Source organism: Ambystoma mexicanum, chromosome 14 (assembly GCF_040938575.1).
Source record: "Ambystoma mexicanum isolate Mex_15411 chromosome 14, UKY_AmexF1_1, whole genome shotgun sequence".
Taxonomy (NCBI): domain Eukaryota; kingdom Metazoa; phylum Chordata; class Amphibia; order Caudata; family Ambystomatidae; genus Ambystoma; species Ambystoma mexicanum.
Genome location: NC_090940.1, coordinates 455491907 through 455517792, shown reverse-complemented (window position 1 = coordinate 455517792; position 25886 = coordinate 455491907). Strand labels below are relative to the sequence as shown.

The 25886-nt window shown below is 46.6% G+C and overlaps 1 protein-coding gene across 2 annotated transcripts in view; it reads right to left on the bottom strand.

Moving 5' to 3' along the window:
- Window positions 1–25886, bottom strand: part of CLMN (calmin) — a 2282147-nt gene that overhangs the window by 220769 nt on the left and 2035492 nt on the right. For both annotated transcript variants that reach the window (XM_069637682.1, XM_069637683.1), the window contains one exon: window positions 9470–10966. In XM_069637682.1, the coding sequence (XP_069493783.1) occupies window positions 9470–10966 (1497 nt within the window). The remainder of the gene's footprint in view (window positions 1–9469; window positions 10967–25886) is intronic.

Here is a 25886-nt window from a genome sequence, read left to right as displayed (position 1 = left end):
CCACTGCCGTACCCAGGGGTGAAATGAGTTCCACTATGCGTAGGTAAAATTCTGGATTGTCTATGTTTGGGCCATACGTGTTGACCAGAATGACTTCACTATTGTACAGTTGCCCCCAGATAATTACATAGCGGCCATCTTCGTCTAGCAGTGATTTGGTCATTTGGAAGTTGACCCGCTTGTGTACCACCGTAATCACCCCGCTAGCCATCGAGGTGTAATTTGTGGCTATTTCTATGGCTCCCCAATTATGTTCGAATACCTCTGTGACTTTCTTTGTGGCATGAGTCTCTTGCAATAGAAGTACATCTATCTGGTGACGATTTGCATATGCCATTACCTTCCTAGCTTTTATCGGGTGTACCAAACCCCGTATGTTCAATGTAAGCAATTTAATGTCTTGCATTTTTGGCAGCCATATTAATGTTGTTGCAGGTGTGCTTCATGTCTCTGTTTTTCACCTTTCCATATGCACCATGTCTGTCAGTGTTTTTGTGTATATCCTTCACTTGCCTCTGCCATGTAGATTCATATCCCGTTCCGTCTGTGTTGGAGCCTGTTTTCGTGCAGTGGCTTTCCCCTTCCAACCAAAGGGCAACTGGCCCAACTCCCTCCCCCCCCTCATCATCCCCCCAACTGGACAGTGTCGATCCCCTGTGAACTTTCAACCTTTAAACATTTAGGCGGCTCTCCACAGTTATTCTGACCCGTTTCACGTGACAACCAGACTGCCCATTGGGCCGCCGCGCCCGTTACTTTATGGATCCATGAGTTCCGGAAGATTTAGGGGCTGTCATACTCGTTGCATGTTTTCATGTGCTCGCTCCGGGTAGCGGGTTCTTGTCCTTTGTTGGTTGCAGGATATTGCCTTCGATATACCTCATGGCTTCTTCAGGAGATTAAAAAAAGTGTGTCTTACCAGAGTATTGCAGACGTAATTTAGCGGGAAACAGCATTGCATGGGGGATGGACCTTGCCCGGAGTGCTCTTTTGGCTTGGTCAAAGTTGCGGCGGGCAGCTTGCACTCTGTTTGAAAAGTCTGTATATATACGTATCCTGGTGGAGTCGTACATCAGGGTACCTTTTTCGCGTGATAAGCTTAGTATCAAGTCCCTGTCACAGTAATTAAGGATGCGGGCAATGACTGTGCGTGGCGGAGACCCTGGTTTGGGCGGAGGCACCACAATGCACAATGGGCCCTCTCAATTTGGAACTGTTGTGATAGCTGTGCCTTAGGGAGAACTGCTCGGATCACCTCTTCCAGATAAACCTCCATCGGAACGTTGACTGTTTCTCTGCTAGCCCAACCACCCTGATGTTATTCCGACGGGACCTAGATTCCAAATCTTCACACTTCATTTGGACCAGTTTTAGGTTTTTCTTCATGGTCTCCATGTCTTTGCTCTGGTTTGTAAGAGTGTCTTCCACCGTGCTTATCCTATTTTCTGTTTCCAGCACTCGGGCATTCACTTTTTGGAGGTCTACTTTAATGGAGGATATGGTGCTCACTATATCGTCTAGTTTAGTATTTACTGCTGCAAAACCTGCTTGTAGTGCCACCATATATGGATCTGGTGGTGTGTCTGTTGCATTTTTGGGTCTAGTGTACCAGGTTGTGGTGCATCGGCATTTGCGTCTTCCATGGCAACGTTTGTAAAAGCGTCCATGGGCCCCTTTTTGTTTATTTTGTTTCCTCTGGGCATGCTAGAAACGGGCTGTTTGTTAATGTGGACAGATGCCCCGTGCCCGGGCCTGGCTAGGTGTTTCCGATGCACGATGTATTGTGGCCCCCCAGTTGACCCACAATTGTTGATTTAGGGTCTCTTTAACTTAAAGTCAACATCCCATTGAGTGCCGTAATTAGTAGTTGGGGAGACCTGCATACAGTTAGGATGTATTGGGGCACCCTTACCACTGCGTTGTGCTCCTCGTGCCCCCTCACAGTAGATCACATGTTTTGCAAATTATGAGTGCGCAGTAGGGGGGAGGAGGCTCTGAGTGTCCCTTTTTGTGTTATGGCTTTTTTTTGCGATACTGTATTTGTACGTACACCGAATGGGGTCAATGGCACGGCGCAGTGTCAATCCCAGCCCTCTGATACTCCTATGCTTTTCATGCTGAGCAGGGCTCGCCCCCAGCCCGGTCTGCCTGCCGCTTGCACACAGCGCACACGGCGGCGACCGTGGAAGGGAATCCCACTCCTCCCACTTGCTTGCAGGGGCTCCGGTTGCAAAGCGCTGCGCCCCACGAACACAACGCTGAAGGGCGTATGTTTCAGCTCCGCCGCCTCCCTCTCCTCAAGTTTCACTGCCCAATGTCGGGTTCGGCCTCTGCCTGCAGACGCAGGATGGGCATATGATCTTTGGGTGGGAGGAGGGGATGCAGGCCATGCCAACAACTACGGCTTAAGTTTTCTTGGTGTCGAACAAACACTGGATCGATCCAAGGGTGTCCTCTGATGCTCTGCCGGTTCTGCTTTTGATCCCTATGCAGCACTTAGGTTTGAACTCACTGGATTTGTAGGATTTTAATCAGGATTTCTGGCACCCGGCGCAGCTACACAACTAGGAGGCCATTTTCGTCGGCGTCCGACAGCGCCTCCTCCGTGAGCTGATAAAGTTACTAGAAATCACAACAGCATCTTTCAAGACCCGCCCCTAGTTACAGGAACACCCTTAGTTGCCAGGACGCAGATGGTGCTGTATGCAGTAGTGACTCGATAAACTGAGGTTAGGTTTTTTTCACTAATAGCCTAAGGCGCCTCCTGGTAAATACAGGCGTCATTGTTGTCATAGACCTTGTCTCCACAATATCAGACAGAACTACATGAACTTTGCCACTTATAAGCTTTATTAGGATTATATTACTATTGTTTTTCAGATTTACTTACAAATGCTCCTTACAAAAGCATGTCCTGTATATGATAATTCAGTTTAACGAGTCACTACTGCATACAGCACCATCTGCGTCCTGGCACCTAAGGGCGTTCCTGTAACTAGGGGCGGGTCTTGACAGATGGCGTCGCGATTTCTAGGAACTTTATCAGCTCACACATAAAATTTGACATTTCATTTCTGTTGAATTATTTATGATGAACACTATTTGTCTGATATAGTCTGTGGTGGCTCATGCGTCCCGATGTATGTTTTCACAGAATCGGGCGAGCAAGCCACAGACGCCGAAGGTCACCATAGCAACTCCTTAAATACGGCAGATAGAATTGCATGCGCGATTCGTCTCCCCGAATGGCAGTAACGACGCGTTGTTACGGTAAGCTAACAGCTCCTGATACAACTTAAACCTACCATGGTTGATAAACTGGTACAGTCTGACACTCGTGCAATACATGCTAATCTTTCAGATCTCGTATGCTACGGCTATCAATATACACACAGATAAGAAGGGCGCTTGACGGTGCACGCGCCATTAAGGAAGTAAGTGAAGTTTTTATAAGTGAATTCAATGCACCAAAATATGGTAGAGATTTAAGCAGCAGTTTTCAGAGCATGCTTTATTCTCCTGCAGGACATTATTTTGTGAACTTGACATAGTTCATCTCGTCATGCCCGCAGCGGGCCCACGTTGATAAAGGTACACAATCATGCTGTTAAGTAGTTTTCTCCTTTTCACATCATGGAACGTCTAAATTGATTGCCTATTTTGCTTTGTTTTATTGGTCTGACCATTGTACATTCAACTTTGACGGGTATGCTCAACTTTAATTTGGTATTTATTCACCTATATATTGACATGATGATGTGGATACATGTTCATGATTCAATTTAACTATATGCTGCACTTGGAATATGCAATGATTTATGTGCTCTAATGATGTCTATTTATGCTGACTATTTTGGACATAACAATGGCTTTAATTGAAAAAATAAGAGTGACCCCCTGATGAAGGAGACTCTGATCTCCGAAATGCATTGGAAAAATAATAAATAAAAACTCTCTAGCTCACATTTAGAAACTTGAGCAGCATGGGTCTTCCGATACAAGTATTACGTTTACACATTACAAAGTAAACCCCAAATGTTTGTGAGATATATTATCACTGAACTTATTTGAAGCATAACTTAACACACTAACTTAACTGCGTTGAGCAGTTGTTTGGTTAGGTGTCTTACTGTTGATACCATGCCTTCCTTACAAGTATCACTTCTCTGAGCCATTTAAAGATCATGTGGCAGTGTGATCTTTTAGTTTACAACCCATCTTTTTAAAGTGTGATGAAAGAAGTTAAGCCTCAGTCAGACATCAACTGAAAAAATGTACATTTTAATATTTTCTTTGAAGCTTTAATAAATAAATAAACTATTTCTCGCAGACACACAGCAATACATAATGCCAGATGCACAGCTAGTAAAGCATGGCAATGCCAGGAGAGTGGTGAGGGTGGGTCAAAAGCCATCCTCTATTCGGTCTCTACACGCAACTAAATATTTTGGTTACTTAGCTGAAAAAACAACGATAAGCCGAAACCTAAAAACATCACTCAAACTTGGAATGGTAACAGACCAGATGCAGGGACGTCATTTGGGGGTCGCAGCTGCGACCCTTGTGGTCTCCCTTGCTACCCATAAAAAAATAATTGAAAAAACGTTATTTTCTTTTTTTACACAAATGTAAACTCCTGGGATGTGGCCAGCACCATATAGCTTTGTTTCTGGAGTGGCTGGCTTTCTTGTTCAGGCCTCTTGAAAAAAACAGGGGGGTTTCATAAGTGTATCACTGTGAGCAGTGACCCTAAATAATAAAGAATAGGAATAACAAATAATTTGTCTTTCTGGAATTGTATAAAATAATTGATAGACTCATTAAAGGTTTATTTCAGGCACACTTCAGGGGATAAGTCACTGATTTAGTCTGTTCTTAAACACCTCAACTCAGCCTTTCATCCTTCTGAGGTCGATAAATGAGTACCAACACAGGTTGGGTGATATTGTATGGTTATTTTGTTCTAGATAAAGCGCTTAAGCGTAAGTGCTATAAAATAACACATCATTATCATTTGGCTTTGGATGTCTGCTTGCATTCACAGTAATTTGGTAAGATTGGCTTATACACACTGATATTAATGATACACATGGTGATCCATTCTTGTATGAAATCTATATCACATTATAGTGATACTGTAATGTAAGGGAGGCATGGTATCACAAGTATAACACTGACACAAAAGGTACAATTTGTAAAACCTTTATTCAATTCTCAGGGTTTGGAAAAACTCCTACTTTGCCCTATAGTTAATATGGGAGTAGTCTCTACCATTAAATAATAAGGAATACATAGTCCTAGTCAGTCTCTGTCAATTCAAAATGGCCTATACTAACAGTAACCTAATGCCTGCCCTATCTCTAATAAAAAAAAGTGTGCAAAGGGGAATATGGCTACAAACGGAAATCAGTATGAAAATATAAAGAATCAAAAGTGGCTGAGTTAGCTCTCCTCCCCATGTTGGACAGCACGGAATAAAGCGGTCCCTGTACACAGGATGAAACACTCTGGCTCAAGTTCTTAAAACACATTGAAGTTGCTTTTCCAGCGTTCCAAAAGTTCCTTCACAGTTCAACAAATCCATTCACAGTTCAACCAAAAGTTCACGCAGGTCTCCCTCGATTAGGCTCGGAGCTCTCAATCACAGCACTTCTAGGAGTTGCCTTGCCCAAGTTTTATTCTCATTTATTAGGGGTTCCCTTCCCCTAACTTATCACACTTCTGGTCTCCCTCAGTCGGGCTCAGACCTTTTCCTGTTGTCGAAGACTTTCAAATGTGGAAGGCTTTTACTATAGACCTCCGCAGGACCACTTCAACTTTCCCTTCAACTCGCACTCTTGTGTTATTTGCTCCAGTGTTTTTCTTGGTCTATGTAGTTCAATATCATAAGCACAAGGTTTCAATATTCACTTTCCACTTCCCCTTTTGCTGGGGTCAATCTTGATCATCACGCTTTTTAAAGTTCATTCACTTCGTGGCTTTAGAACAAAGCATTTCACCTTTTGCAGAGACTTTCGAGTGGGCTACTTCCTTTCGCCAGACCACTCTGCTACTCTGTATCACGGATTCACAGTTATCAGTAATTTTAAAGTTCACCACAGGTCTGCCTTCTTCATGTCTCATCGACACGCGTGCAGCCTTCAATTGTAAGATATATTGTTGCGTCTTCAATCTTTCCTTAACACACACCAGTCTTTCATCTTGCTCGCCAACTCACCGGCTGTGTGCATTCCTTTCTTGTCTTCGCCGTTTTAATTCACAAGTCAAGGTTAATACCACAGGCTTGGCCTCGTCTCCCCAACTCTATCGTTCACCCGGGAGGGTCGCAGGCGCCTTTGAAACACAATGGAGTCTTCTTGTCTGGGATTTGGCCTTCTCCAGTATCTCTTATGGATCTTTGGAGGCAGGGAACTCCTGGGATCCTTTACCCTTGGTTCTCGTCCGTCGATCCATCGCTCTGCTACAGTAGGTTCATCTTCACCCCAGATGTTCTGCTGCTTCTCGTGTTCCACCTTGCTCAGAGTGTGTCTCTATGTTCTGCCATTTATTCATGTGGTGAGAGGTAATGGGTATCAGATGTATGTGATTAAAATCAAGTGTCTGACTTTGCCTGACCCGATTAGCCGGACATGTCCAATGGGATATGCAAGTTAGTTCTGTTAATCTCAGTCGCCCCTCTTCCTTAGCCCAGTTTTTGTGTAGAAAAAGGGGGGCGGGGTGGAGTTGGGACATCAGAGAATCCTATGAAATAGGAGGGGTCATGGGTATTGGAAAGGGGGAATACCGCATCGCACCATTGGTCACCTCACCCCCTCTCCCGCCGAAGACCCCTCACCCAGGTGATCCTCTCACACTGGTCTACCCCCACGGTCTGGATCTAAAGGCGAAGGCCGTGCCCTGGCCACCTGAGAGAAAGATCCCCTGTGACTAGTGTTAGGAAAGGTTTCGTAATTGTGGGTAATTTTCCTTTCATGTGGCAACCCCTAAACTTTTTGCTGTTGTTTTCACCATGATCTAGACTTTGCCAGAGAAGTGCAGCCTTCTGCCGCACTCCTCTGGGCTTTCGCTCCATTCTTACGGGGAAACTGACATGCCCTTAAAACAGTCAGTACCGGGAAACTCTGTTTTCCGTAGTTTCTTTATCATGTTGCAGCTTTCGTGCAACATGACACAAGAGGGCACTGTAAGCTAAGTTACTGCTCTCTTGGGTCTCCAGTCTTCTACAGGCCCTAGATACTCTGCTTGGGTTGTAAATGATCGGTGCAAGTGAATCACGGACGGGAATGGTGGCAGCGATCGTTTCTTGTGTTTTTGAGCTCCTTTTGGCGTTTTAAGCGCGTTCCTCGCACTTAGCCCAAAATGGTGGCCTGGCTCCCAAAATGGCCAGGCCACGAGGCTCTTCGTCCTGTCCGCTGACCGTCTTGCCCCCTTCACCTTCCCCAGGTCGAGCCGACCCAGGGCCTTCCTTATTTGGGCATGTACTTTCCCGCGAAACACAGATGCTTTCGTGGGCTTCTACAGGCCTTGTGTGTGCCTCCAGGATGTGGGCTGGGATGTCTGGTCCCAATACACATCCTGGGTGCCAGAGAGTCTAGTGTGGTGTGAATGCCTGGGACCACCGTGGTCCGTGATAGGTCCACGTATGGTGTTAGTGTTTGATGAGCGGATCTCCTATTGGGTCCCCTACGTTTTTGCGCGAAGGGAACCGTGGATAAGAGGGGGCTGGAAACGCCACTACCACGTCGATCTCGTGAGTTCTCACGAACAAAGGAATACAGGAGCCAAGTATCCTGCAACCACGAGGCTGAACCGAGGATTCGCTGGTGACCCGCTGAAGGACTGCTCCTCTGCACTGCTGTCGCCTTGTGAAACCCTTTCTACCTCTGATCGAACCAGAAGGCTTCGACCCCTGGAATAGCGGGGACAGCAATTCTCAGCATCTTCACCATCTCCTGCAGGTAAGCCTTCGGAAGTGTCTCTGGGCCATCAGGCAGACTGACCAGCCTACCCAGGAGTCTTGCTCTGTAACCGCCGCCAGGTTGTGTTGTATTTCGAGTCCTTGTCACTCTCACACGATTCGTACACTTGGCATTCCCAGGTCTGAAGTGAGTAGTGTACATTTGGCTGAGATACACACGGCCGCTCCGTTGCCCTGCTGTGGTAACAAACTGTGCGGGTTCACCGCGTTTGGGACACCCTCAACTCAACTCTGCTGCTGCAGAATCTACATGACGACGAGACGTCCCCTGCTCCCCTGAACCTGCCAGCACTGAAACTGATGCTTAGAAGCCTGGGTCTGCTTGCATCGGGGACCGGTGAGTAGCATAGCTAGGAACTGGTCGCCCTCCTGCAGGAGCCCATAGCTTTTCCCCGCTGTGTCAAACAGCACGCCTTTCCGTACTCGCGCTCTGCTTCTGCCCACGGTGGAGGCTGCGCTTGAGTCACGGAGCTCTGTTCATCTTCATTTGTTCACCGAACTGAACTGCCTGATTCCCTCGAAAAGACTCCCCTTTTTGCCCGTTGGCACCAGCGTGTGCAGGTACTTTTGAGCACAAGGCTCCACTCTTCGTAGGGCTTGGACTTCCTTTCAGTTAGGTGCCTCTGAAGGCGGACTGGGTCTAATTATTATTTTGCACTGCCTGTTTTCCTCCCCTTCTAGGTGGACTACACATTTCGTGCGTCTAACTCTTTAGACTTGTTTGTATTTGTATATATATTGTTTGTGTTATTGTGATTTCTCGCTACGGTCATTGTTGCAAAGGCCTTGGAATAAATGTGTATATATTTTTAATATAACACCTGTTTGGAGTAATTTGTAAGTGTCCTTGCTTTGTGTGCTCATTGCGGGCTTTCAGTCACCCTCACCCCTCTTGAGACCTAGTCTTGACCGCCGCGATCGCTACCCTGATTGGTCTGGCTTGTCCAGAGATTACCCTGTTCCAAGTAATTAGGTTGGCCTTCTGAACCTCTGCGTCTCCAGGACAGAGTTCAGAAATCTGTCTTAACAACTAGTAAGTGCGACACCCTTTGGTTTATCATAGTAACCAAATGTTTTGTTACGTACTTAGGAACAATGCTGTGTGATGCCACTTCCTGTTTTGTCAAGGGGTGAAAGGTTGTGTTCCATCGCTTCCCATGATGTCACATCGGGGTGGGGTCAAATGACATCCTTTCCTGTGATGTCATCAGAGGTCAAGGGTAGCGTGATGTCACATCCGCTAACCCTGGCATTTTGATCAAATGATATCCCTGAACAGATGCAGCTCAGGGTTTTGCCAATTGCAATGCAGACTACAGAGGGTGGATCTCATTGTTTCATTCCGTTTTCTTTTGTATTCAAATGTGGCAATGTTGCTTTTCCTAACATATGTTGACAATCCCTCTCTAACTACAGACAATGCAAGAAGCAATTAAATACAGCTACTTATGAACACTTCTGAAAATAAAACTGAGCACTGCAAATAGTTACCTTCAAATAGTTAGGTATTCTTGCTTCTTCACTGCATGTAGAGTCTTCTTTTTTCCTGGAAGTATTGTCGTAGACCTTACATTGTTCATGTTTCTCTCTTACTCCAGAAGCCTCAACTTCAAGTGAAAACCTGCTAAGAGTTTTCCCAGGGTTTGTACCCAATGGCGCGGTCTGATTCATCTTTGTATACTGGGAAGAACTGATCTGGTTTTCAGAACCAACCTCTTCATGATCATCATTCCAAAGGGTCTCAATGATTGCAGTCACCAAAGTTTCTTTTTCTACTTTAGTAGGTGATACTTCAATGGTGGTCTTTGGCAATGACTGTACAATAACAGTATTTTTTGAAGTAGGTATGTCAGAGGAATGCTCTATTGAAAAATGTAATGGATGCTCCTGCAGTATGTTTTCAGATTCCTTTGAACTAGATTCAACAAATGCATCCAAAACATCGGCTATGGGCACACTGTAATGTGGGTAATAGAAAAGATTGTGAGGGATTACAGACACTTTCGCAGACCCCTGTGAGGATTTAGGAGTGGCTCTGTGACCAGTATGAATGTTAAGAGTCTCTGGGATTTTCCTGCTTAGTGAGACTGCACTTTCTGATCCAGAGGACCTGAATAGATCAGCCTGATCTCTTTGTGTTGCATCTTCTATTAAATGCATGTTTGTTTGTTTTTCCTGCAAAGCTGTAATTTGGTGTGGATGTTCGCATCCCAGTGGTTTAGGTAACATTTTTGGTCCATCATCATGAAGATGTAAAATATATCTGTAAGCTTCTTCCTCATCTGTTGGGGTAACGGGAGATACATTTTCCTCGAACAATGTAGAATCCTGTGATCCAGTACCTTTTACTGGATAGATTTGTTTCTGAAGCAAATGTTGATTAGCTGGTTTGTGGGAAGCTGCATCTGTTCCCAGTAATGAATTTACATTATTAAATGAGGACAAAGACAAAGTTCTCTCACTTGAGTCTTGAGCAAAAGTCGGAGTTCCTACAAACCTGTTGATAGGGGCCATGTTAGAACATTTTGATGGATCAACAGAGTCAACAACATGTTCATCAGATGGATCAGGATACTGTGAATCAACCTCATTGATTGTCTGTGAATAACTGTGCTTTGCCAGACTCTTGTGTATTGTAGTCAAATTATTTGTACAACATTCCCAAGATAGATCTGGGCCACCTTGTGCAGACTCTGTACTTTGCAAACTCTTCTGTTGTGCCAATGACTGTGTTTCATCATTTAGGGAGAAGGGGCTATGATCATTTTGATTTTCATTAGACTTTTGCAATGAGTACTCCTCTAAAGCTTCTGGAACTGAGCACACAAAGATCTTGGGAGGAGGTGACTGCAATATGTCATGGTTCACAGTGTATGCATATTCTTCATTTTGGTTGAAAAAGACGATCTTTCCTTCCTCTTCCACAGGACCATCTTTATAATGAACAAATGTGCTTTCAACTGGAGAAACGGCTTCAGATAGATCTTCCTGTTAACAAAAGAAGTCACTGTTTTAATTGAAATCTAAATGTTATGTCAATACATATATAATTTATTTGGAAAACTCCTATTCTGATGAGCCAACACAATGAAAAATAAACCAACATTTAATCATTGTAAATAACTAATACAGTCAGGTGAGTTATTAGGCAAAAGGTCTAACTAAAACACAAGATTTATTTTTAAGGATGCATTTCTTTCCAAATGACTCCAACATTTGAACTGAACTTCACTGTATTTGACTATTACTGCTTCTGATAAAATACTCAAAATAATGAGGGACCTGGTACTTAGTCTTGACCTCCCAAGATCGCTCTAACAAATATATCAAGTTGTCAACAGCCGATATATAAGTATGTACTGACTTGTAAGGCACAGAACCTTCTTATGACTGATCAACTATTTATAATGGCATCACTCCAAAACATTTGTGTGGGTACACATCGCAATTATACATGAACGAAGCTTGTGTGCATTTTATTGAGATATTCAAAATACAATAAGAACCTTTGTGTTAAAAAACAATTGTGTTCAACAATTACATGGGTGAAACTTCAACACAACCAAAGACATACAATTATTATTATATTTTACAGAATGCCATCTTTCATTTGGTAATATCAGTTAAAGAAATTCATTGTTCGTCATACACAGTTCAATCATAATTTCATATTCAAGAAATACTGTTGCCACATTGTGTTTTGCTCATCATAAGATAACCCAATCGTTGCTTCTTGTTTATGGTGGCCTACATCAGGACACCTGCATTTAGATGCAACCATTACATTCCCCTGTGTTTGTTCCATATTGACGTCTTAATTTCAGACCGCCTTTCACTTCTCGCATTATCCCTTAACACTGCTGCTGGAGTGCCCTGAAATACCACCTTCAACAATATTTGAGCAAAAAATGGCGACACAGTGAAAATTTGAAGAGAATTCAGCAGATTGAAAATCTCAATTCATGTAAATACAGTACTTGGTGCAAAATAGACGCCTGTTCTGGTAATGGCTGCTATAAACAAGGAGCACTGATTGGGTACGCTCAAGATGGGTGAAACACCACAGGCGAATTAATGGCTTCAGGTCAATTTGGAGGCCAATTAGTTAGACCAACAGTCAAGTTATCAGGTTACCGGTAGTGTGAGCCTGTTGCCATAACCATGCACTAGTTTGCCCTCAAAATATATTTGATGTTGATCGCTTGAGATGCTATTCAGTCGGGGTGGGAGCACCCACTTCTTCATGCGCTGGTCCTGGGTGCTCTGCAAGGGAGATGAGAGCTTAATGTAGGCATACTTTCAGGCACATTGACATTAAGATTCCCGTTGCTCTCTGTAACAGCGGTGGCTCAGGGGTTAAGAACACACCTGGCATACCCCAGGGTGGCTGGGGACTAGGGTTTTAACCGTGTGTCAGACTCATGAATTGGGCCACTGGTCCACCAACTGAGTCCCAGGATTTGATATGCCCACTGCTGCTAATTGTAATGCGTTCATTATTATGTATTTTATTTATGCTTTCCAGTTTTGATTGTCTCAATGCTTTTGTCATGTGTTTTTAGTATACAGATTTGTTTTTATCATGATCGCTCAGTCAAAACAAATTCAACTAAATGCATTTGAAAAAAATTGGGTTAATTCATTTCTTCTTTCTACACCTGTGGCATTTATCAAGTATCTATGATTTTCATTTTTGATTTTCAAAAAGAAGCAATCGACAGTGCTCTAGACTTCTCAATGAACCCCTCTTCTCAAAAGTAGTGTTCAACTTGAGCTGCTTTGCACACTCCCTTTCCTCACTCAGCCTTTGATACAATGCTCTGTTAATGTAACAATTATTTTCTTACTATTTTGCTTTATGACATCAAAACAAAAGCACCAAAATGACATATAAAAAGGCCTATTTCAAAAGACATTGGCTCCTTACAACCGGAGGTGAATGCTCTCATGGCTTGACAACCAGCTGCGACACTGATGAGTGGAGCAGCTTAAATGAGCTTCAACGTATCCCCATCACAATGTACTCAGCTACAAAATCACAATCACTTTCCAGCATTCTATATTATAGCACAGTATAGTGCATACTCCTCACACCCCACACGCATGCCACACAACTACCACCATTCTTATACATTTTGCTTCATTACAGCACAGCTCTCTTTCTCTGCCTCTCTCAATTCATCTCCCACTAAAGTAACTTCCCTGTAGATTTAATATTGTGATACCTAATTTTCAGGTTTGATCCACTATTATAAACCCATTGTGTAGAAGGATCTTCTTTGGGCACGATTCTCAGATATATACCTCAATTGGCTATATCATCCTCAAATTTCCAGAACCAAAATGCCCAACATTCAATTAAGTACTTTCAACAAACAATTATTTTCTCTCATATGAATTTACTAAATATCTTGTATTGCTGACATAAATTATCTGCTTAAGCTTTAGTTCTGTGTCCTTATTCCAATCAACCTTGGTGAAGTTTAGATTAAAGAGAAATTGTGCTTCTTTTCTAGATAGGGCTTTCTCTCTATTGGCCCATCCTTCTCCTCCAAGCAGCTTATGTCACCAATAGCATGTCCATTGTGTTCTTGCTTTTAGTGTTGGCCTAATGGTCATCTTGAGGGCTGGGAGTATAGCTCAGAGGCAACACGCTCGTCTTGGATGCAATACTGAGCAGCATGGTTTCAATATCCGGTCCTGTGCTTAGAGGCTGGATTGTAATAAAGAGCTACATAAAAACCCAATTTGTTATCATCTTTCATCCTTATTGCCCTCAAGTGTTCTGTGATCTTTTCCTTCAGTTTTTTTTTTGCTGTACTTGCAATGTAATTTTTTTTGCATACACAGACAATTGCATAAAAAAGCGTAGAAACGTACTTGCTGTTGCAATTTCGAAATTGGTTAATGTCTGATTTCGTTACCATGTGCATTCTTTCAGGTCATTCAAGGCATACTTAATGTTGCAAATGTCACATTTAAAGTAACTCAGTTTTTTTTTAATTCTGTCTTTAGAAGTTAAGTGACTGGGAGTTAACTTTTCCTTAATACAGCTCAGGAGTGATGGTCATGATGTCAGCCACCTACTGTCCCCCCCGTCTCTCCAAATAGACCATAGCACTTCCAGGACCGATTAATATAGGACCATCCTCGGGATACGGGCCCTAGGGACCTGCAGCCATTCATCCAATGTGACTGGAGCTAACACTGCGTTGTCCATGGCCACCCATTGTTTCCCCGAGTGGGGGGTCAAAGTGATCCACTAGGATGTAGAGCTGGGCCGCTCTATAATACGTTGCCAGGTCCGGGAACCCCACCCCCACCTCCTCCTTTGGTAAAACCAATGTTTTGTATGCGATCCTGTGCTTAGGCCCGGCCCAGAGGAATCTCAGCATGCCACCTTTACCTCTGCGAGAACTGACGCAGGTATTACTAAAGGTAACATCTGGAATAAAAACAAGAATTTAGGAAGTATGACCATCTTTATGCAATTTGGGCGGGCCATACAGGAGAGTCCCGCACTGGACCACCTCTCCATATCTCTTTTTATAGTGGATCATAAGAGGAGAACATTCTTAAGGAAAAGGTCCTCAAAGCTCTGTGTTACTTGGAACCCAAGATAGCAGAAGGTGTCCTCCTGTACCCTAAATGGGAGCCCCGCAACATATTCCCTTTTCCTCCCCGGCAGCCTCCCTGCCACATATGCCACTGACTTTCCCAGATTGATTTTAAACCCTGATAACCGCCCATAATGCGCCAAGCTAGTCAACACCAGGGGGATTGATTGAGACGGTCTAGTAATATATAGCAAAGCATCATCCGCAAACAAGCTAATCTTGCATTCCACCCCTGCCCCCAACGTGGCACCTCTTATACCCTTATTTTCTCTGATCGCTGTCGCCCATGGTTCCATCACCAGTGCATAGATGAGTGGGGAAAGCGGGCACCATTGGCGCATACCCCGTTGTAGCAGAAGTCCTGTGAATCGGTTCCATTTACCAGTACCTTGGCCAATGGTTTCGATTGTAGGGCCTTCATCCACCCCCTCCACCTTGGGCCCACCCCCAGGGAAGCAAGGATCTCCCCCATAAAAGACCAACTAACTCGATCGAAAGCCTTTTCCGCATCCAAGGCTAGCAAAAGTACCCCCTCCTCCTTGGCTGCCGGTGAGTCTAGAACATGGAGAGTCTTACGCATATTGTCTGCGCCCTGCCTATGCAGCACAAAATCTACCTGGTCTGGATGGATCACCGTTGGAAAGCAGAGCTCCAGGCACGATGCAAGGACTCTGGTGAAGATCTTTGCATCAACATTGAGGAGAGAGATGGGCCTATATGAGGCACAGCTGGTTTGGTCCTTTCGTAACTTCGGGATTACTGCTACTAGGGCCTGGAGAAATGACGGCGGTATTGTATCGTTCCCGGTTATAGAATTAAACAGATTTGCCATAGGGGTTGCCAGTTGGGTTTGATATTGCTTATACAAGTCAGCCATGAAGCCGTCTTCTCCCGGGCCTTCCCTGCCTTCAGTTTTTGGATGGCACCTATTACCTCTTCCAGAGTTATCTCACTATCGAGGGACTCTCTGCCCTCATAAGCCCATGGAGATGCCTTTCAGCCAAATACTGTCATACTTCCCCAACCGCCCTTCCATCGGTTTGGCATACAGCTCACTATAAAAGCTTGCGAAGCAAGCCGCCATGTCACCAGACCCCCTCACCAAACATCCCTCTGCATCCCGCACTCCCTCTATCCTCCTTTCCACCGTGCAGCCCACCTTATTCGCCAGGAGGGTTCCCACTGCATCTCCTTTTTCATAATATCTCTGTCGGGTATATCTTATCTTCTACAAGACCTCCCCTATCAAGACCGTGTGGAGTTCCTGTCTCCTATCTCTCATTTCACCCAGGAGCTTCTCCTGTCTGCATCCGGTTGGGTCTATTGGGGCCTTAGTATTTGCAGTTCCTCTGTGAGCCCGCTTTCAATTAACCCCCTTTTCCTCTTCCTATGAGCCCCCTCTGCAATGAGTAACCCCGCAAGAGTGGCCTTAGCTGCCTCCCAAACCACTGCCATGCCCGTCTCACCATTGTCCTTAGTTCTGAAGCAGGCCTGTATATCTGTCCCCAGAAAGTCTCTAAACACCCGGTCCCTGGACAAGGTACCACGTGATCACCTCAACCCTGGGCACCACCACTTCACCTTCCCGTTCTCTTGGGATCAGAGGAGATCCATCCTTGTGTAAGTCCGATGTGGGGGGAAAAGAATGTGTATCCCCCGGGACCGGCCGATGCTTCCGCCAGACGTCTACCCAAAAATGATCCCGTACGATGTCCCAAAAGGCTAAATTATCCTTAGCCGCCACTCTAGTATCTGTCCCTTTCACTAACCACCAGTCCACACCTTGGGATCAACCACCAGATTGAAATCCACCCCAAACGTGTCGCCCCTTCCGCCCATCCATCCAACATCTTAAAAACTTGACGCAGGAACCCCACTTGCCCTGTCTTGGGTGCATAGAGGGTAGCTAGTGTGATCTGTGTGCCTTCATGGATACCTTTTACACCCAAGAACCTTCCCCAAAACCCCTCTTAACCTTGGTTCCCGTCAATCCAAAGGACTTGCCGAGCAGAATGCCCATGCCTTCCTTCTTAGAGTACCTGTGAGAAGCCCAGAAACACCTGCTTATCTCCTTAGCCTTTATCAGCGATTCTGCCCCCTGTTTATAGTAGGTCTCCTGCAAAAAGAGAATCACAAGTTTCTGCTTCCGAAACATATTGCTAGTTAGGGATCTCTTGTTCTGGGAGTTCAATCCCTTCACGTTCAGCATACCTACTGCCACCTCAACCATATTCCATCATCATCCTTCATTGGTCGCCCCTTTTATACCCTGTGGTGTATCTATCCTCTGTCACGTGTGAATTTTGCTGCATAACATTCCTTACCCCGTCTTCCCCTTTCCCTTCCCTCCCCTGACCTCCCTCTCCCATCTGATGCGTATGAGCATGTGCCCTCGTCGTGTTGGGCATGTCTTTCGAACCGCCAGGGATGCTGCCACTACCTCGGGCGTCCTGTTGGGCAGCCCTTCTCCCCCCACCCACCTCCGACACCTGTCAACCCAGGTGTGAGGGGACCGCCCCCCCCATCTCCAAATGGAAAAATTTACCAACTAACCCAGCTCCCGGATCCCTCCTTAGAACCCACTCCTTTCGAAAACTCAATTTCAAAGAACACAAAATTTCAAAGAACAAAAAAGTCGTCCTACCCAGTAACCGCAGGGATTCCACCCCTCTGGCCCACCAACTCTAAAGACTGGCCAGGGAGACAAAGACTGTCAGCTCCCCTACCCCTCAGGTATCTTCACTTCGAGGTGGAGGGGTGTTACGTTTTTGGAACTTCTGAGCTCCTTTCGCCCTTTGTTTTCCTTGAGCCACTTATGGGCCCCGTGGGGTCCGGTTAGGGTCTAGTCCATGCCTTCCAAGCTCCGTGGTGGAACCCGCTTGGTGTCCCACCAGATTCTCAGTGACCCGCGCTATCTCCTCCTCTGCTACCAGACGGCGCTGCTTTCCCTCCCATTCTAACACCAGAGCAGAAAGATAGCCCCAACAGCACCTCACCCTCCACCTGGTGAATGTCCTGTATTTCTTTTGCCTCAGTAGCATGTGGGCCGATAGGTCCTAAAGGATAGCCACCCTGGAGTCGCCATTATTCACCTCCTTCATGCGCTTTGCTTTTTCAAGGATCCTCACCTTGTCTCCATAATGATGCATGTGCGCTAGGACCGAGCGTGGACCTTGGGATCCTCCTCCGGCACGATGCACCCCGTCTATGGTGGCCCTTTCTCCTTCCCTGGATCTGAGGACCACCCCTATTATTTCTTGTATCTTTTGTTCCAGGCTCACTGGAGTCTCACCATCCACTTCTCTCAACTCAATAAAAGCAGAGATTGTTCCGCTTCTCCCAGTTCTTGATGTCGTCGACATTGAGGCGCAGATCCTCCACACGCCTCTCCATTTCCATGAAGCAAGCCTCCATTTGCATTTCTAACAAACCAGTGGAAACTGGTTAGCCTCCACACCGTCCATTCTGTCCTCCAGGGTGACCACATTGGACGAGAGGTCTGCCAATTTTACCCCCATGTCGGTTCTCATCCCCCTGATTTCTTCCAGGATGGTTTGTATGTCGCTTTTAATAGAGCCAAGTTCTGCTGGGGAAGGACCCCTATCTCCAGCAGCCTCTGCCATCGTTTCCTTGCCCTGATACTGGAAGTGTGCCAGGGAACCTTGCCAGCTCATAGAAATCTACTAGTCATTCGTCCTGGTGCCCCACGGGGGTGGTCGGAGTTTCAAAGGCTCAGCCCCTGATTCAGCTATCACCAGCCACGAACATTCCCTCAGGAGACCCTGGAGCAGTCAGATTTACTCCAGGTCAATGGTATCCCTGTGCCTTCAGGATGAGGCGGTAGGCCTTTAGTTAGGGTCTTGCAGCAGGGTGGTTCCTCTCCCCACTGGTCCAGGATCCCTGTCCCTCACAAGGTGTCCCTCTCTGTCCCCTCAGTATCCTGGGGCTGGGCCTCTGTGCACGCCTATGGGATATGCATATGGAATTACAAAGGGGGATCCCCCGGAGGCCCAGTCCACCTTTCTACCACCACGTGAGTGCTCAAGGGTAGGGGTCACCCACCTGTCGCCAAGGTGTTAAGTCCCTCCTCACCTCACCACTTTGTCTATGCTGCAGGAGTGTCTGGGAGCATCACTCCAGGACTGCAGTAGCTGTCTGTGGCTGCCAGGAGTCTCCAAGGTCGCCCTCTCTCTGATTGGGGCCCCCTCCCACTCTCCTGTTCACGGGGTCCAAAACAAACACAGTCTCAATGAGTTGAGGTCTCAAGGCCCTTCATAGTTTCATCACCACTCGTGCTCTGCCGCAACACCGCCTCCACAGAGTTCACTGTGTTGGCTCTGGCCATCCCTCACATGGAGCACCACTCTGCTCTGATTGCTGCTATGGCCGGGGACCTGCGTGTCCAGCCCACCACGTCCTCACTGCGGGTGGGTGCTTCCTCCTCATCCTCGCTTCTGCCGATGCGTGGGCCGCACAGGCCCCAGTATCTCAAGAGGATCCCCTTCCGGCACCAAGTCCTCTCCCTGCAAAGCCGATGTCGGGCTCTTTCCTGCCACGGCTGCTGCACCTCGAGGTTGTGCCTCTCAGGAGGGAGGGGGGATGGGGCATACACATGCAAACCGCCCGCCGCGTCCTCACGGTGCACGGGTGCCTTCCCTGCTTTCTGCTTCGCTGCGGCTTTGCCGGTATGAGGCTGATGCGCCTCCGATAGTACGAGACCGAGCCCGCACCGACCCCCGGCGTCAGCCCCTCACTGGGCAGATGCCACACGACTCCACAGAGCCAGCGAGGTCTGCCACTAAAGTCAGCCCCAGTCAGCTGTGTCGGGGCCAGTGTGCAACGAGCCCAGGGGGGGTTCCATAGAGTCACTACACGTTGCCACAGTCAGGGGAGTCGGTTTGGGGGGGGAACCGGTGCTGCCATTCACCATATCTCTGCACATACGCCTGGACAGGGGACGGAGCAGGGCACTCAGGCAGCCATTTTGCCTGTGCCCCCTGGTGGCCTCCTCCTCACTTCTTTTAGCCCAGAATCCTCCTCTCAAAAAAATAATGTGATATTTTGCAAATAGAATAAAATTAAAAGCTTTAGCCCAGCCACGAACCATTGCCTGCAAGATTGTGAGGCTTGGAACTTATCCACAAGACCAAACTGGCCTTCTGCCTGCAGCTGCAAAAGTTACATATTTAACCCCCATCATTGAACAGTCTAATAAAAAATAATAATAATAAAGCATTTGGGCAATTCACAATAAAAAAGAACCCTCTGCCCACTACCACCCCTCTCCTCCCACCACCTGCCCACTACCACCACCTGTCAGCTACCACCTTTCCTCCACCCCCTGCCCACTACCACCTCCCCCCTCCCACCACCTGCCCACTACCACCTCCCCCTCCCACCACCTGCCAGCTAGCACCTCTCTCCTCCACCCCCTACCCACTACCACCTCCCCCCTCCCACCACCTGCCCACTACCACCTCCCCCTCCCACCACCTGCCAGCTACCACCTCTAACCCCCTGCCAGCTACCACCTCTCTCCTCCACCCCTGCCCACTACCGCCTCCCACCACCTGCCAGCTACCACCTCGATCCTCCACCCCCTGCCCACTACCACCTCCCAGCTACCACCTCGAAAGTAGTGGCCTTGCATTAAGTTCTCTACCCCAGAGTCTTGCAGGCCATGGTTTGTGGATAAACAGAACCTTTCGTTAATTCCCCCTTTTAAATAAAAATAATGTGATATTTTGCAAATAGAATAAAATTAAAAGCTTTAGCCCAGCCATGAACCATGGTCTGCAAGATTGTGAGGCTTTGAACTTAACCACAAGACCAAACTGGCCGTCTGCCTGCAGCTGCAAAAGTTACATATTTAAGTCCTATGATTGAACAATTGATAAAGAAAAAAAATAAAGTATTCGGGCAATTCACAATAAAAAATACTCTAAAGCATGTGCTTTAAAATAAATACTGTAAAAAAATACTGTAACCCCCTCCCCGCGCCAAAACATCCCTGCGGCCAAACGTCGCAGCGCCGAATGGGCGCGCCCAATTGGCTCCCGCGCCGAATCGGTCGCGGCGAATCGGCCTGCCCCGAACTGGCCGCGCCCGATTGTCTTGCTCCGCCCAAAATGGCCAGACCACGAGGCTCTTTGTCCTGCCCGCTGACCGTCTTGCCCCCTTCACCTTCCCCAGGTCGAGCCGACCCGGGGCCTTCCTTATTTGGGCATGTACTTTCCCGCGAAACACAGATGCTTTTGCGGGCTTCTACAGGCCTTTTGTGCGCCTCCAGGATGTGGGCTGGGATGTCTGGTCCCAATACACATCATGGGTGCCAGAGAGTCTAGTGTGTCGTGAATGCCTGGGACCACTGTGGTCCGTGATAGGTCCACGTATGGTGTGAGTGTTTTGTGAGCAGATCTCCCATTGGGTCCCCTCCGTTTTGGCGCGAAGGGAACTCTGGATAAGAGGAGGCTGGAAACACCACTACCATGTCGATCTCCTGAGTTCTCACGAACGACGGATACAGGAGCCAAGTATCCTGCAACAAAGAGGCTGAACCGAGGAATCGCTGGTGACCCGCTGAAGGACTGCCCCTCTGCACTGCTGTCGCTCTGTGAAACCATTCTGCCTCTGATCGAACGAGAAGGCCTGTACTGGTACTTCGACCCTTTGGAATAGTGGGAACAACTATTCTCGGCATCTTCATCATCTCCTGCACGTAAGCCTTCGGAAGTGTCTCTGGGCCATCCAGTGGACTGACCAGCCTACACAGGAGTCTTGCTCTGTTACCGCCGTCAGGTTGTGTTGTATTCCGAGTCCTTAGCACTCTCATACGATTCGTACACTTGGCATTCCCAGGTCTGAAGTGAGAAGTGTACATTGGGCTGAAATACACACGGCCACTCCGTTGCCCTGCTGTGGTAACAATCTGTGCGGGTTCACTGCGTTTGGGACATCCTCAACTCTAACTTCTGCTGCCGCGGAATCTACACGACGCCGAGACGTCCCCTGCTCGTATCTGAACCTGCCAGCACTGAAACTGACGCGGAGAAGCCTGGGTCTGCCTGCATCAGGGACCGGTGAGTAGCAACGCTAGGAACTGGTCGCCCTCCTGCAGTAGCCCGTAGCTTTTCCTCGCTGTGTTAAACAGCACACCTTTTTCGCACTCGCGCTCTGCTTCTGCCCGCAAGTGGAGGCGGCGCTTGAGTGGCAGAGATTTGTTCGCCCTCCTTTGCTCACCGCTCTGAACTGCCTGACTTCCTTGAAGAGACTCCCCTTGGCCCATTGGCACCAGCGGTGCAGGTACTTTTGAGCACAAGGCTCCACTCTTCGTAGGGCTCGGACTTCCTTCTAGTTAGGTGGCCTCTGAAGGCGAACTGGGTCTAAACGATTACTTGCACTGCCCGTTTTCCTCCCCATCTAGGTGGTCTGCATATTTCGTGGTTCTAACTCTTTAGACCCTTCGGTAATTGTATATATATTGTATTTGATTGTGATGTGTTGGTTTACTTGAGTTTTATCGTGATTCTTTGCTATGGTCAATATTACAAAGGCCTTGTAATAAATGTGTCTATATTTTTAATATAACACCTGCTTGGAGTAATTTGTAAGTGTCCTTGTTTTGTGTGCTTATTGCGGGCTTTCAGTCACCCTCACCCCTCTTGAGACCTAGTCTTGACTGCCGCGATTGCTACCTTGATTGGTCTGGCTTGTCCAGAGGTTACCCTGTTCCAAGAAACTAGGCTGGCCTTCTGAACCTCTGCCCCTCCAGGACAGAGTTCAGAAATCCATCTTAACAAAGAGGAGCGGAACAAAGCTGATGGGAGCTGTCGACTGACGCTAGTGAGTATAAACAAGGAACATTCATACCAGGGCGCTCCGGGAACCTGAAGCAATGGAAACCTGGAAATTGTCTTGAGCACTTCTGAATGCTGAAACAATTACCTTTAAATCTCGAACAAACAGAAAGTAGTTTCAAACACTTTTGAATGCCAAAACAGTTGATTTTGAATACCGAACAAACTGAGAGACATATAAGCATTACTGAATGTCATACAAAGCCAAGCAAGTGATGAACTTTCCTAAATGTAATGATGCACTTCTGAATGGTGCACAGAGCTAAAGCAAGTTATGGGCATGCTTGAATGGAATGGAAGCAAGGTGGTACTAGTGGCAAATACCACAGAGTGAATTGGTTGAAATACAAGTGTTGGCAAAGGCAATAGAAACCCAAGAAGGGTGTGAGAGGAGAAACAAGTATTCGCACAGGCAAAGTGTCTAAGGGACTGCAGGTTAAGAGGAAACCTGCATTGGCAAGAGCCAGAAGAATACAGCACTGCATGCAGCAAAGGGATGTGCGGTAACGATATACTCGGACTCAGCCTATGTCACCACTACGGTACACGCTGGGTTATAATGATGGAGAAGGGGGATTAGGAGAGCAGATAAGTCCCCAGTACAACCAACACGCACAACTGTTAAATGAATTGATGGAAGAACTTGCAGAGCCATCAGTAGTGGCCCTGGTAAAATGCCAAGCCCATACAAACAACAATGATGAAATATCACTTGGGAACGCAGCGGCGGATGCTGCTGCCAAACAAGATGCTTATTTCCAAACCTCAGTAACGACACAGTGTGTGATAAAAGGAAAACCACAAGAACCCATGGGGGAGGGATATAATGCACTAGCCATAATTCAAATTATTGAAATGCAAAAGAGAGCGCCCCAGAAGAACAGGAATTATGGGTAAAAAGAGGGTGCACCCAGTAATATATTGGACCCCTCTGGCAGTAAAAGTAAAAGGGCTAAAGTACTGGGTGCACTTGTCAGATGTGAGGAAAGCACATGACAGTGTAGCACCAGAAGCACCACAAGAAAATGGAAGAGAGGCAGCAGTGCCATAGATAGATGCTTCTTGAATACTGAAAAAATATCTGCACCTAGGAATAAAGAAGAAATTTAAATATGAAGATGAAAAGTAGCATACTTGAAGTATCTGATTATACTGTTATGTGAAAATCTCTCTCTTCTATTTTCCATGTTTTCTCATCTCCCTATCTGACCTCACATCTTATTCAACATCTATCTTTTATCAACCCCAGTCACTATATATTATTTTCTATAGGTGCTACGATGGTGGAGACAATTACACTAAAAACTCAAAGAAGACAGATAGATAGCAGTAGGAATGAAATAAGTGCCAATAGGGCATACAATTATGACTGTGGGTTGTATTTTACAGCTATTGTTTTTTCTACAATATTATTAGGATTAGGAATATATTGGAGGCTGTCTTTTATGGTTGGAGATATAAAAGAAGGGGTCTGGGGGAAACTAATACAAGAAGGAGGAAGCTTAATATGGGATGGGGTAAAGCTGATTTGGGATAACACAATGCTGCCTAAGCAAACTACTTTGCACAGAAACACAACCAAAGCAACTTGGAGACTGTAATATTTGTCTTGAATGAAAATGAATGTTTCTAATGTCGAAATAATTATGGGGCCAACACCCATTTTGTTTACACTACAAGCTACCTCACAACCTGAGAGCATACCTACCTCATGGCTCCAGGCACACACAGTGAAAATGCAACTGCTCCCGCCAGATGAAAAAACATGCAAAAAGAAACCTGATGGTGCATCATGCTTCAAGTAGCCGTTCTTCCAAATCAAAGGGACTATGTTTGCAGAAAATAAGTGGTAAGAAGCAACAGTGATGCGCAAAACTGAAGCACTGCGTGGGTTGTCGGACAAGAGACTGCAATGGATGGAAGACACGTGTGCCCAAACGTGGACTCAGCACATCACAAAACTGACATGGGTTACAGCCCTTGAAAAGCCGATCAAGATCCAACATGAAGAGCAATATGAAATGTGCTTCCTTAGGGAAGGAAAAGTACCCGTGGGATGAAACACACATTGCAACAGAACACTTGTGATCCTAGATATGAGAAAAGGAACTGCTGCCCTAATAGACCACTACTTGGTGTGTGGCAGACAGGCATACTTGCACCTCCCATCATCATGGAGGGGCTATTGTGCTTTGGCAATGCTGCACTCTGCACTGCTGCTGATCCCGGAAGAACATGTCCTGGGGGAAGGGGTGCCCAACAGACAGCCACTGGCACCTTGACCAACGAATGAAGCACCCCCCATATTCAACATACTATCTGAAGACAAACTACAGGATCAAGTGTCACGCAAAAAGAGAGCATCCAACTACCTCTCTGAAGACTCTTCCGACCTTTTGGCACAGATCCCCAAAGAATATAAACTTTTCAACTCCGCTGAGACATTCTATGCATCACTGATTCCCAGTATCCAGGCGCGAGCAAACGCCAAATGTTTGCAGATTGTGTGCTGGGAGCTGATCCATCTGACAAATGACACAGTGGAGAGGTTCAACATCATCAAGGTGGAACTAAGAGCACTGAGAGTAATGGCAATGTAGAACTGCTATGTGTTCGACCTCCTCACAGCTATGGAGGGCGGTGTTTGCCGAAAAATCAGGAGTGCATGTGGCACATTTGCACCTTCTTCAGATGTTGAGAACGGGACACTATCCCATGTAATAACAGCAGTGCATTCCCTCGGAGTGAGAATGAAGAAAGAAGGCGGGGTGCAGCAAAACGATTGGTTCAGTGCAGCATTTGAGTGGATGCCATCCTGGCCTGGGACACTGATGAAAATGCTGGTCCCCATCATCGTCTTCCTCCTGCTGACCTTTTGTGTGTGCCGGTTAGGATTTTGATGCTGTGCCAAAGCGATTCCTAGTAGTGTGATGATGATGGTGACTATTGGTAACCAAAGTAGTACTGATAAGGTGCCTCACGATACTAGGGAAGCCCAAGTACAAACAGAGAAAGTGACAAGCCCAAACATCGTATGGTGGCAATATACCAAACAGGAGATGTACTAGACAATTATTACCACACTACAATCAAACAGCCCCAAGATCTTGAAAATCACAGGGAGGTATGGGTGGAGTTAGACGGGGATGGGGATTGTATATACATGTCATGTACTCCTGAAGAGTATGCCTGCTGCGGGGAAAGCCGAAGAAATGTATGCAGAGCCTGGATGCCAATAAAAGATACCCACGCCTCGAATGAGGCAGTAAGAGTGGCAGAGGAACGTAGAAGGAATGGGAAAAAGTATTTGTTACATTAGTAGTAACGAAAGGGGGGAATTTTGGGGGAGAGGTGGCATCGTCCCACCCCTCTTTAGCATTCCCGCAGCAAGTAGACCATGTGTAAGCAAAGGGGGGAGACACCTCCACCCCCTTC